We start from the raw sequence: 13,687 nt of genomic DNA, 5'->3' as shown, positions 1-13,687 counted from the left end.
ATGAACTATCTAAACATGGCAATGGTCAAAACCTAACAGTGAGTTCAAGGGTTCTGATGTTAAGAACAAAAACAGTCTACGGTAAATCGGGCATTACGACGGCTATGTTTACGCGATTTCCCAAAATTTTACCAAACCAATTCAACACCAAACCATCACCAATCAATCCCAATACAACCATATGACAATATCACTCATCAACCACTTTAAACCATTTAAACCAAGCCCAAATCATACCATGAATCATCAAGAACAACTAGTGCTACTCTTAACTTCCAAAATCAACAAAAACACTTAACAACTAAGATCTCAACATGACAAAGCAACTACTACACTTAATCTATCATTCCATCATCATAATCATTTATACCAAACAACTTAATGTTAAGATAATTTAGAGTTATACCAAGCTTTTAATCAATGAAAGATCCTTGGAATGCCCATGGAAGCCTTGATCTATGCTTAAGCTACCTTGAACTTTCATAAAAATCAATTAAACCAAAGTTATTTCTTGAAGGTTACTATTCACCATCTTCTTCCTTGATTTATTGGAAGAGATTGTGAAGGAATTAGAAGCTTAAACTCATAGGATAGCTATATCTATGTATAAGGAACCTTAGATAATTACCTCATGATTTAACAAAGCTTGGATCTTGGTTTTGGATTTTTCTTTCCTTTGAAAATAAAAAAAGCCAAGAGCTTGATGAAGAAATGAGATAGCTTTTTGTTTTTGGTGAAAATGAAATGTTTTGGCTTGGTTGGTTGTTTTTTGATTTGATTTGTTTTGTTTTCTTACCTTTTACCATGGTAACTTTTGTGTGGTTCTAAATCAACCAACAACACACTTGCTTTGGTCATGCTTATGTCACCATGTAATGTCACCCTCCCACCTTTGTCCTCTTCTCATTGGTTTGATGACATCATCCCCACTAATCTCTTTGATTAGCTTCTAATTACTTGGCTAATGACCGCTGATCTGTTATACGGTTCGCTTAACTTTCATTCTCGTTTATCGTTTGAGGGATCATACCCGGGATCTTATTACTTGGGTTCCCTTAACCTTTCTCAATATATTATATTCCTTTTATGATCCTCTCTTACAATCCTTAAATTTAAATCCTTTTTATCCTGTTACCTTATACTCAATTCTTTCGATATCTGGTGGATTTTCGGGAAAAATCAAAGTGTTCGAATTTGGATTCTGACGATCTTTACATACACTTATATCCCATATAAAGTACTAATAAGATCTCAGAATAACAATAGAAGAACCCCTACATAGTGTGGCATGAAAAGTTTTCTTATTCAGCAAAATCACTATTCATGAGGGTTTCAAAAATTCCAAAATTTAGGGTTATTACAGCATATGTTGTGTGCTTTGTGTAGTTCTTATTATTGTTTGCTCGGCCGCCTGTTTCTTTATGTCCTGTTGTTACTGCATTTCCTTTTGGCTGTCCGCGTGTGTTGTATATGTGCTGCTCCTGATTGATTTGAGCTGATTATATATATTGATTTATTTCGTGCAGGAATAATTGTAATTAATCAGTGAAATACGCGTTGGAAACCCGAAATTAATCGGGTACCCGCGAATTTTACCGCCATCGGCGATGAGCCTTGGCGAGCCGACGGTGGACTGTGATGACGCGATTTTGAGTCCTAATATTTTAAAAGAAATAAATGTAAAAACGCGAATAATAATAATTATTTGATTTAAATCAGTGGTTGGGATTTGTGGATTTGAAATGAGACTAGATAATTGTTGCAATTGTGGTGTTTGGGATTTGACGTCGATTGATGTTTCGACGGGTAGTCCGATAAACAAAGGTGACGCTGCCCGATTTCCAGAAAATCAACTATGAAAATGCGGGAGCGTATCCGGTAATTATCGGGACGTCGAGTGAATATATACATAATTATACTTTATACGAACTTGATTGTATGTTGTGGTAAATGTTCTGTCCAAAACTCAATAACCCTAATTTCGTAAAAGGACAAATATGCATATTTTCTAGAAACGAACACCGAACCGATTTCGAGAACGTGAACCCTAATTATTGCATGTGTTATTACAATATAAATCATTACGAGTCGGAATATGCTATCGTATGGGTAGGCTGTTAGCGAGGATATGTCAAGCATAACTGGGTATCTAACATAGGGTATTTCGACCCTGTAGATTCTAGTCGGAAAACGGAAAGTGGACAATGGACTAAGGATAACCTAGTGATCAGTCGACGAGCTCAGTAGAGTTTCAACAGAAAAACCTGAGTGTCGAAGTCGAATCTAATGTGGTCTAGTAGTTGGACGTTAAAGCCTGAGCAACAGATACGGCTCAGAATTGATCAGTAATAGTTATAAAGCCCTGTAAGGCAAGTACTTCAGAACTTTTCTTCATGATATATCGTAAATATTTTCGAACTGTTTCATATCATGTCGCTATTATTCAAAATAACTCATGTTTTATATTGCAAGTACTTTAAACTATTTACCCTTGAACCCTGATTTTTCTTGATCTTGAGTCGTAAGCATTATTCTTTGTAAACCATCCTTTATTGATCCCCAGACACCAAACCACACAAATATGATACTACTTCCCAATGTATAACTACCAAACACCAAACACTGGAATAAAATTGTTTAAAAACACAGAAACTTTTATACTCCAACCATCCTTTATAACATCAGAGAACTATACCTTGAAAAATCATTATTTGTCTAATACCTAATCCTTTACGGACTGAAAACTGTTTCGTATAAATACCCTGATATACCCTTGTGATATCCATGAGTTTTCTTATGTTTTTATTCAAGTGTTTAATCATCATTGATTATGATCTTGTTGTATCGAATTATATTGTTTATCATATTGAACTGCTTTAGATATGGATAGATTTTTTTTTATGTATGGACCAGATTCGTGGTCAGACCATATCAATGGTCAAGTTAGGCCAATGTGTGCCTTGGATCCAGTAGTTAGAGCAGTGATGTGTGCTTTGCTCGGGGTTAGTGCGTGACTGATCAGCAGCCTAACCTTGGTTTTAAAAACTTAAAATGAATATCCAATTCTAATGATTATTTAGCAATAAACTTGATTCCTCTGAATCATTTCGTTTGATCATTGATAAACCTCAATTATTGTCATTGTGACTTGCTGAACTAGTTAGCTCACTCTTACGAATCTTTTTATGTATTCTATAGTTAAGAAGGATACGGTTGATAGTGAGGTTTCCCAGTTCAATGTACGATCTAGGATTCCAGATTGAGTTGGATCGAGCTAGCAGGAGCTTATTGCGATGGTGAGATAGTAAGATTGTAAGAATAATTTTATTATCAGTTGTAAGTTAAATTAGTTGGGATTGGTACGATGTAATAAAAGTTAAGGTTGTGGCTTGTTTTTATACTTTAACCTGTTACGATCCGTGGTTGTGTAAAGCAGGGTCATTGCAAATAGTATCTCATATACAGGTTTATATATTATGTATGTGTTGTGGACCCCAAACTTCTGACCCGGGTTTGGAGGGCGCCACAGGTCGGTATTAGAGCTACAAGTCATAAGTCACTGAAACAAGCCTAGATTGTCAGGATTGGGTAGAGGGTTAGGATTAGGAATAGGAAATAGAAAGATAAGACGTCGTGAGGATGAGTGCGACTATATAGTAGATTTCTGGCACGGTTCGTGTTGCAATTCGGGATTCTTAGCTTGCGACGTGATTTCCAAACAACGAAAATGGCAGATCCTGATTTCCCTGTATCATCCGATCGTTTGGAGCTTTCCGTTCAAGGATCGTCATCTTCTCTTGAATTTGATTTGCACCTTGTTCCTCCATCAGTATTAACGGTACTATCTTCTGTTATGACAGTTGCACCTCTTTAAGCTATTCTACGCTATTCTACCACCTCTTGATACGAGACAACTTATTTAAAAACCTCTATCTACTTATTCTTTTTCTACTGGACATTCATCTGTGAATATATCTTTTCAGTTTACTCTACACCGTGTTCTATACTCTCAGTTTAAAACCTGTCTTATGGAACAACAGTATTTATGAGGATGGATTCGATAGCTACAGTAAATGGTAAGTATATGAGATATTAATAAAGGTGAGAAGGAGTTTAGAAAGAAGATTCACGTGTTTCAGAGGATGGCTGCTACTAGATTAAATGAGGCCACTAGTGAATAGACCACTCGATATTAGCTTGTGGAATGGATTAGATAAGTATTGAAAAGAGAGAGTTAGAGGAGATTATGGATCTAGAGATTTCTTGAAGTTAGATAATGGTGTTATGATGATGTGATATATATTTTAACAAGGTGATGTGAAATTAGCCGACTTGTTGAATATTGGATAGTCTGTTCCACTTAACAATTGTATAGTTGATAACGGGAGTATTACCAGTATGGAAGCTTGATGTGAAGCTACTAATAAGATAGCATGCAATGACAACTGAAGTTTTCATCGATTAAGGAAGGCAAATGGACCCAATAAAGGAGAGAGGATAGATTAAATTAAATGGATCTTTATGTGATCATTTCTTCAATTTGGTACCTTGTTATAAGAAGGAAGGACAACAACCAACTCATATAGTAAGGACAACCAGGTTTGTGATTTTCAAAATTTTTAAAAAAGTTTTCGAAAAAGATTTTTCCTTACAAAATTTCTAAAAGCCTTTTTGAATAAAATAAGTTTTAAACACTGGTTGTCAAGTTACTACTTGAGCTTCTTGTTTGTTAAAAGAACCGGATTACCTGGAAGGATATTTATTTTAGACTTGGTATTGTTAATTCAGAAAATAAAGTGATCCGCGATTATGAAGAAGTTGATTATTCCTAACAGAAAGGTACAAATATTGTTTGATAAGATTAACAACAGAACCAGTGTACGGAGCAATTACTCATCTAATTACTAGGACTATCCAAGTTCAAAGAATCCATTGATCTAACAGAAGCCTGAGTATGACTGAAGGAGATTGAGAAGATTTCCAGATTTTTCTAAAAGAAGAATATTATTAACAAAAGGATCACTATGTTGAATGATTCGGGGTTATTCTAAATTGAAAAGTGTCAACTCGAGGTTATCTGCTAGGGATGCCATTATGATTGAATTGTTAAAGTATTATACGATGTTAAAGACGCAAGACTTAACAAGTAAGAATTCATTATAATGCTTGATTTGCGAAGGCATTTCAGCGTACTTTCTAAAGTTGTTATATGATCGAACAAGCTTGAAAGATGAATACAAGTGAAATATGGATGGTGACCAATGGTATCGTTGTTGTCTTTAATAATACAGTGTATATTCCTTTTTAATTCCTAAATATGTATGAACTTCTTTCCTTGAAAATTCTTTGCGGTGATAAGAAAAAGGAGGATGTTGTATTCCTTTTCAAATTTATTGTTCCCCTCAAGTTTTGCTCTCTGATTGAGACAAACAGTGTTATGGTGAGACGTTTTGTCAGGAATGACAAAGAGTCGGGTGGGACGCCACCTAATCATGTGTTGTATGCCATATGGTACGAAAGACTGGCCATCTTAAGTACCAATGTGGTTGTCTCATTCATATTAAAATCCTTCCGTCTTCTTTCTTTTCAACTCTATTTTTTGTTGAATTGTGAATTCTTCTAGTTGTTTCGTTGTACTGTCATTTTTACAAGAGTTTTTCAAACATAAATCAACATATTATGAACCAAGCGGACAAAGTTCCATCTACCTTCATGCATGAAAAGGAAACAAGGGTATATGGCGAGGATTACAAATCACTATCCCTAGCCGGGGATGCACTAAGAGTCAAGGGAATCTACTTCAATAAGGAATACGTCTCCAAGAGCGGGAGTTTACGAATTGTCTGTGAAATATTTTATTCAGAATACGGATGCAATGACGTGAATAATTATTGTGGATACTTTATGCGTTAAAGTACTGAAAGATGTGGGAGCAACTTAATTGTTATCCCTCAAGGTTTTGTTGATAAAATGAATTACCCTGTTGAATTGATAAGATTATGACTAAAATATTAGCAAATCAAGGACGTGTAAGTGTTAAATGAGTACCAATGGTGGAATTGAGATTTCTGGCAGTAAGTTGTGAAGAATTGATATCATTTGAGATAAGAGGATTTGACATTATTCTAAGAAATGGATTAACTATTTAAGCGTGATGCCCAGAAAAACCGTCGCGATGAAAAGATAGTCCTGAATACGTCAAATGAGAATATGATGAGGTATAAAGGAAGAAGGAGGATAAAGAATTTGTTAACGATGATTACGGTGATCAAGATGTGAGCATTATGGTGAGTATGAGATAAATAAAAGTCAGAAGCAAACAAAATTTGAAGATTTTATAGCAATTAAGGAGTTTCAAGATATGTTTCCAGATGAGTTATTAACATTTCCTCCAGATAGAGAAATGAAGCTCGCGATTGCCTTAGCACCTGAGTCGAAGCCAATGACCAAGACCTTACACAAAATGGCACCAGTTAAAATGAGAAAGTTAGCAAAGCAGATGCAAGAGATGTTAGAAGAAGAAGCGATTAGACCCAGTGTATCCCATAAGGTGCACCGATACTAATTGTTAATAAGAAAATGGAAGTATGAGATTATGCGTCGACTAGAGAAAACTCAACAAGTTTACTATCAAGAGTAAGTATACGTTACCTCGAACTAATGATTTATTTAATCAGATGAAAGAAGTAGAGTATTTTCTAAGATAATTTAAGCTTTGGATGTTATCAATTGGAGATTGAACTTATGGACATATCAAGGATAATTTTCAAACTAAGTATTGCTGCTATAAAATTCCAGTATTGTCGTTTGGATTAACCGATATCCTAGTAATATTTAAACTTGATGGACAGAATCTTGAAGGAAGATCCGAATAAGTTGTATTTATGTTACTTAAAATCAAAGGAGGACCATGCAAGAATTTAATGATAGCCGGGAAGTCGAAGAAGAAAGATGTTGTATGAAAGGTTTACAAAGTGAAATTTTTGATGGTAGGAAGCATAAATAGTCAGAGAAGAGGAGACCAAAGGGGATCCAGCAAAAATTAAAGTTACTATGAATAAAGAAATATCAAAAGCACCAGCAAAGGTAAGAAGTTTTACCATGGACCGGTTATTATTGAAAATTTGTGCAAGATTTCTTGAAAGTTGTAATACCTTTGATGAAGCTAATCAGGAAAAGCAAGAAGTTTATATGAAATGGAGAAGGGTGAAGAAAGTATTGCGGAGTTAAATGAAAGAATGGTTACAGCACCTGATTTATCACTTTGAAGGTATCAAGGAGATTTGGTAGTTTACAGTAATGCTTCTCGTAAGGGAGTAGGATGTGTGTTGATGCGGCACAAGAAAGTTATTGTATATGCACCCAGACAACCGAAACATTACGAACAAAAGTATCCTACTCATAATTGGGACTAACAGTAATAATATTTGTTTTGAAAGATTGGGAAACATGATATGTAAGGAGAAAAGTGTAAGATCTATACGGACGATAAAAGTTTGAAGTAGGTACTCACGAGGAAAAGCAAATGTAGAGGCAGGCGATAAGCAAAAAGGAGAGAACGAACATAGAAACTGTACCAGAAGAATTATCTATGGAATTCTAGAAGTTGGAGTTGGAAGTCAGATATATAATCCCAAAGAAACAAGGATGAGTAGTATGACCTTTCAGTCAGAATTGTTAAGAAAAGATAAGGAGATGTCAAGGGAAGATAATGGATCACGATGTTAACAGTTAGTAAGAGGAAGATTATGCACCTAGAAGAACGATCACGATATTCCTAGGTTTTCTTCCAGCACTTAGATGCTACAAGTAAAAGTATTAAGAAATAAGATCCTACCGGGAATTCACGGTATAAAGTATTTAATTTATTGAAGAAATGCAAAGATATACGGAGATTTAAAGAAAAATATTGATAACCAGGTATAAGAAGGAAATTTTAAAATGGATTAGGAAGTGTTGGACATGTCAAAGAATTAAGGCGAAGTATTCGAGGCCTAGTGGATAAGGCAGACCCAGGAAGTGATTTTACAAGAAGTAAATCGTGAAGTGTACTAGTGATGTTAAGGGAGAAAAAAGGAATGAAATTATGAGAGTATGTACTGATTATCGGGAGTTTAACAAAATAACGAATAAGAAGAAGTGAGACTCTATAAATAATTGATTACTTATGAGACTTAATTCAAGAAGTGTGTTATATCTCGAGGATTAAATGAAGATCCGACCTGGGAACATAACAAAGATTATGATTAAAATTAGTTAAGAGCATTGCAAGCTCTGGTGATATCATGCGAAATAACCAATACATCAGGTGACTATAAAGAATTAAGGAATGTGGTGTATAAGGAGTACTCAGATAAGCGAATGGTATTTATTGATAACGTCTTCAGCTATTCGAAGAATAAGAAAGTCTGTGTGGAATGCCCAAGAATTTTCCAAAAAAAAATTAGAAGGAAAGCAGTTATACGTTGAGTCTTAAAATATGAAATTTTGACCAAGGTTAACAACAGATTTTGATTAATCCATTAACAACTACCTAAACGAAGCTGTATGGTAACAGATGCCTTGTGCCAAAAGAAAGGATTGGACGTAAAGGACTTGGAAAGAGTGGAATATGAGTTCAAATACCTAAAGGAGATAATAAGTGAATATATGAGATTACTTTTCAGCCTTAACTGATAGAAACGAATATGAGATGTTTAAATGTTTGGATACTAAATTAAAAATGAGCACCGCCTATCATCCTTAAGCGAAGGGTCAAAGTAAGGAAGCGATTCAGGAAATATAAGATATGTTGAGAGGTTGAGTTTTAAGGAAAACTGGGATGATCATTTATCATCAATGTCAGCTTTAGAATGCCACTTTACCAAGCCTTATATGGATGCAAGTGTAGGTCCCCACTTTATTAAGATAAAGTGGGAGAAAGGCAGTTGTCAAATCATAAGTTAATCCAGCACACCAAGGGCGTAATGATATTGATTGAAGCATCTCGGAGTAGACAAAGAACGAAGGCGAAAGTGTATCGAGAGAGAGTATGAATATAGAAATAGGACAAGTAGTGTTAGTAAAAGTTTCGTCTTGAAAGAAATTGGATAAGTCTGAGTAGAAGGGAGAAGTTAAGCCCTAAATTTAGTAAACCATTCGAGGTATCGATAAATCTATATATAAAGTTGTTCATGAGTTGATAGTACCGTTATAGCAGTATGTACATATATTGTGTTCTACGTGTCAATGTTAAGGCGATAAGTATCAGATTCAAATTAAGTGATCGATTAGGGGCCAATGGGCTCTTGTCCAAGTTTGTTCTGCATATAGTGATCGATCCAAATTCTTGATCGTTAAAGGCAAGTCATTGGAAATGAGTGTATATGTATAGTAAGTACATTTGAAATCCTCGAGTAGAAGAGTCTACTTGGAAACTAGAGTCAGATATGCTTGACAAATATCCTCACTTATTTAGTTAAACTAGATTCTGAGGACAGAATCTTTTTAAGGGGGGGTGATATAACGACTCGTGTAATTTTGAATTATTTAAATATATATTTGCGGAAGTATTAATTAAATAAAATATGTGTCTTGGTTATGGCAGCAGTATGTTGATATATACTATTTGTCTGTGATTTATTGGTGTAAAGGATTGGAATGTGAAGTTAAAGATTGAGTTATATTGTTCTGTTTTAATTTTAAAGGTGATTTTATTACAATTTTAAATCCGTAAATATTTGGATTGTCTCTAAAATTAGTTTTATGGTTTTATAATTACAATAATTATTTTTGGAATTTTACAAAATTTAGAAATCAAGATTTCATCAATTAATTAACCCTGTATGATTTTCAGAGTGCATTTATTTGTAAAATCTGCATTTAATTCCAGAATTATTTAAAAATCATGAAACTCATATTTATTTAATCATTTTAAATTATTCGTGATATTTTAAAAATTTATTTGGAATTTTTCAGGATTATTTTATTTGCGCGATGGTTCGTTAAATTTGTAAAAACGGGACAAAATGGGGCTGTGAGAAAAGGAAAAGGGGCACGTGGAATTTTTTTAGCTATTCTTCATATTCATGGTTGCTGCTCATTGGTTGCTGTAGAATAAAAAAAGAAATATATATGCAAAACAAAATACAACACAGTCTGTCTCCCTCATCTCACCCCTCTCTCGTTTTCTTCTCTCCAATTTCTCTATGATTTATCTTCTCTCTCCTGCACAAACAGATGCATACACTTATATACATACATATAACCTCTCGGTTGCCCATCCTTTCGGGATTGCTCCGCCGGTTGCTGTCTTTTTTTTTTCTGAAACTTCGTCGCCCTGCTCTATTCCGGTGGCTTTGTTGCCGTCTCTTCTTTTCCCTGAGCGCATATGTTGTGTGCTTTGTGTAGTTCCTATTATTGTTTGCCCGGCCGCCTATTTTTTTATGTCCTGTTGTTACTGCGTTTCCTTTTGGCTGTCCGCGCGTGTTGTATACGTGCTGCTCCTGATTGATTTAAGCTGATTATATTTATTGATATTTTTTATTTTCTGCAGAATTATTTGAAGGCAATTCGTGAAATAAATTATATTTCATGCAGGAATAATTGTAATTAATCGGTGAAATACGTGTTGGAAACCCAAAATTAATCGGGGACCCGCGAATTTTACCGCCATCAGCGATGAGCTTTGGCGAGCCGACGGTGGACTGTGATGACGCGATTCTGAGTCCTAATATTTTAAAAGAAATAAATGTAAAAACGCGAATAATAATAATAATAGTTGATTTAAATCAATGGTTGGGATTTGTGGAATTGAAATGAGACTGGATAATTGTTGCGATTGTGGTGTTTGGGATTTGACGTCGATTGATGTTTCGACGGGTAGTCCGATAAACAAAGGAGACGCTGCCCGATTTCCGAAAAATCAACAATGAAAATGCGGGAGCGTATCCGGTAATTATCGGGACGTCGAGTGAATATATATATATATATATACTTATACTTTATACGAACTTGATTGTATGTTGTGGTAAATGTTCTGTCCAAAACTCAGTAACCCTAATTTCGTAAAAGGACAAATATGCATATTTCCTGGAAACGAACACCGAACCGATTTCGAGAACGTGAACCCTAATTGTTGCCTGTGTTATTACAATATGAATAATTACGAGTCGGAATATGCTATTGTATGGGTAGGCTGTTAGCGAGGCTATGTCAAGCATAACTGGGTATCTAACATAGGGTATTTCGACCATGTTGGTTCTAGTTGGAAAACCGAAAGTGGACAATGGACTAAGAATAACCTATTGATCAGTCGACGGGCTCAGTAGAGTTTCAACAGAAAAACCTGAGTGTCGAAGTCGAATCTAATGTGGTCTAGTGGTTGGATGTTAAAGCCTGAGCGACAAAGTCGGCTCAGAATTGATCAGTAATAGTTATAAAGCCCTGTAAGGCAAGTACTTCTGAACTTTTCTTCAAGATATATCGTAAATATTTTCGAACTTTTTCATATCATGTCGCTATTATTCAAAATAACTCATGTTTTATATTACAAGTGCTTTAAACTATTTACCCTTGAACCCTAATTTTTCTTGATCTTGAGCCGTAAGCCTTATTCTTTGTAAACCATCCTTTATTGATCCTCAGACACCAAACCACACAAATATGATACTACTTTCCAAATGTATAACTACCAAACACCAAACACTGGAAAAAAATTGTTTGAAAATACTGAAAATTTTATACTCCAACCATTCTTTATAACATCAGAGAACTATACCTTGAAAAATCATTATTTGTCTAATACCTAATCCTTTACAGACTGAAAACCGTTTCTTATACATACCCTGATATACCGTTGTGATATCCATGAGTTTTCTTACGTTTTTATTCAAGTGTTTAATCATCATTGATTATGATCTTGTTGTATCGAATTATATTGTTTATCATATTGAACTGCTTTAGAATTGGATAGTTTTTTTATGTATGGACCAGATTCGTGGTCAGACCATATCAATGGTCAAGTTAGGCCAATGTGTGCCTTGGATCCAGTAGTTAGAGCAGTGTTGTTTGCTTTGCTCGGGGTTAGTGCGTGACTGATCAACAGCCTAACCTTGGTTTTAAAAACTTAAAATGAATATCCAATTCTAATGATTATTTAGCAATAAACTTGGTTCCTCTGAATCATTTCGTTTGATCATTGATTAACCTCAATTATTATCATTGTGACTTGATGAGCTAGTTAGCTCACTCTTGCGAATCTTTTTATGTATTCTACAGTTAAGAAGGATACGGTTAATAGCGAAGTTTCCCAGTTCAATGTACGAGCTAGGATTCCAGATTGAGTTGGATAGAGCTAGCAGGAGCTTATTGCGGAAGTGAGATAGTAATATTGTAAGAATAATTTTATTATCAGTTGTAAGTTAAATTAGTTGGGATTTGGTACGTTGTTATAAAAGTTAAGGTTGTGGCTTGTTTTCATACTTTAACCTGTTACGATCCGTGATTGTGTAAAGCAGGGTCATTACAAATAGTATCTCATATATAGGTTTATATATTATGTATGTATTGTGGACCCCAAACTTCTGACCCGGGTTTGGAGGGTGCCACATCCAGCCCCTCATTTTCAGCCCAAAATAGCATGCAGTCATTTGAACATGCATGTATTTTTTGGTAATCAAGACCCAAGTCTTTAATCATAACCTTGGATGAATTGAAAGATGACGGCACGTTAACGTTGGGAAAAGCCTCCTTTATTAAGTCAAGCAAATCGCTAAATATCGCCTCGCTAAATCCATGAATGCACTTTAGTTGGTAAAGCCTAACTATGAAACTTAAACTAGTAAAATTTTTAGACTCGGGATATAAAGGCTGCCTACCCTTGTTAACAAACCTATAAAATTTCCTTGCATCAGCATCCATTCCATTTCTAACTCCGTGTTCACCAGTATCATTACAAGTTCCATATACATTTTGTATCATCGCCTCGAACTCATCGCCTAAACCCATACCTATATCAGTATCCATCTCATCCATGTCGTCGATCATGTTTTCTATCCTAAGGGTTGAGACCTCGTAAATCCATTCAAGATAATGGGGACAAGGACCATTACATACGAGATGCTCACGTATACCCTTGGCATCACTCCAGAAACGATTACTACAGGTTTTACAAGGACACGGTAACTCCTTTCCTACGACATATTTAGAAAATGCTATCGTAACAAAATCTTCCACCCCCTTCCTATATTTATCACTGTCCTTAGGAAGAAATATCCATTTCTCTCCTTCAACATCCATTTTCTACATAAATAAATTGGACAAAAAAACAAAGTATATCAAATACTAACAAAGATAGAGAGACAGAGCACATATATTACAACATTAACATGCTCTTATCGTACTTAAAATTAAAACTTTAAACCTTAATTAACAGCCTCAAGTTTTAAACCTTAATTAATGACAACATTACAACATCAAGCTCAATAGAGATTAACACAAACAAATCCATTTAAAACAACAAATAAATTATACCACAAACAGTCCAACAAAATCATAATTTACCAAATATCTACTAAATTACAAGAATAAATCACAAATATAAGAACAATTTAACAGGAGGGTTATATGTCACAACAAAATTAACACATATATTCAACTAATTAATACAAAAATCCAACAAATTTCATATACACTGTCTTTCAGGTAA

The 13,687-nt window shown here is 34.8% G+C and overlaps 1 protein-coding gene across 1 annotated transcript in view; it reads right to left on the bottom strand.

Annotated features, from left to right (window-relative positions):
• The window catches only part of LOC141719247 (uncharacterized), a 58,857-nt gene extending 45,579 nt beyond the window's left edge, over nt 1-13,278 (bottom strand). Inside the window, exon 1 of the mRNA XM_074521621.1 lies at nt 12,569-13,278. Within this exon, the coding sequence (XP_074377722.1) occupies nt 12,569-13,278 (710 nt within the window). The remainder of the gene's footprint in view (nt 1-12,568) is intronic.
• Nucleotides 13,279-13,687: the final 409 nt, after the last annotated feature.

Source organism: Apium graveolens, chromosome 4 (assembly GCF_009905375.1).
Source record: "Apium graveolens cultivar Ventura chromosome 4, ASM990537v1, whole genome shotgun sequence".
Taxonomy (NCBI): domain Eukaryota; kingdom Viridiplantae; phylum Streptophyta; class Magnoliopsida; order Apiales; family Apiaceae; genus Apium; species Apium graveolens.
Note: the sequence above shows the minus strand (reverse complement) of the source record. Positions and strands in the feature narration are given on the sequence as shown.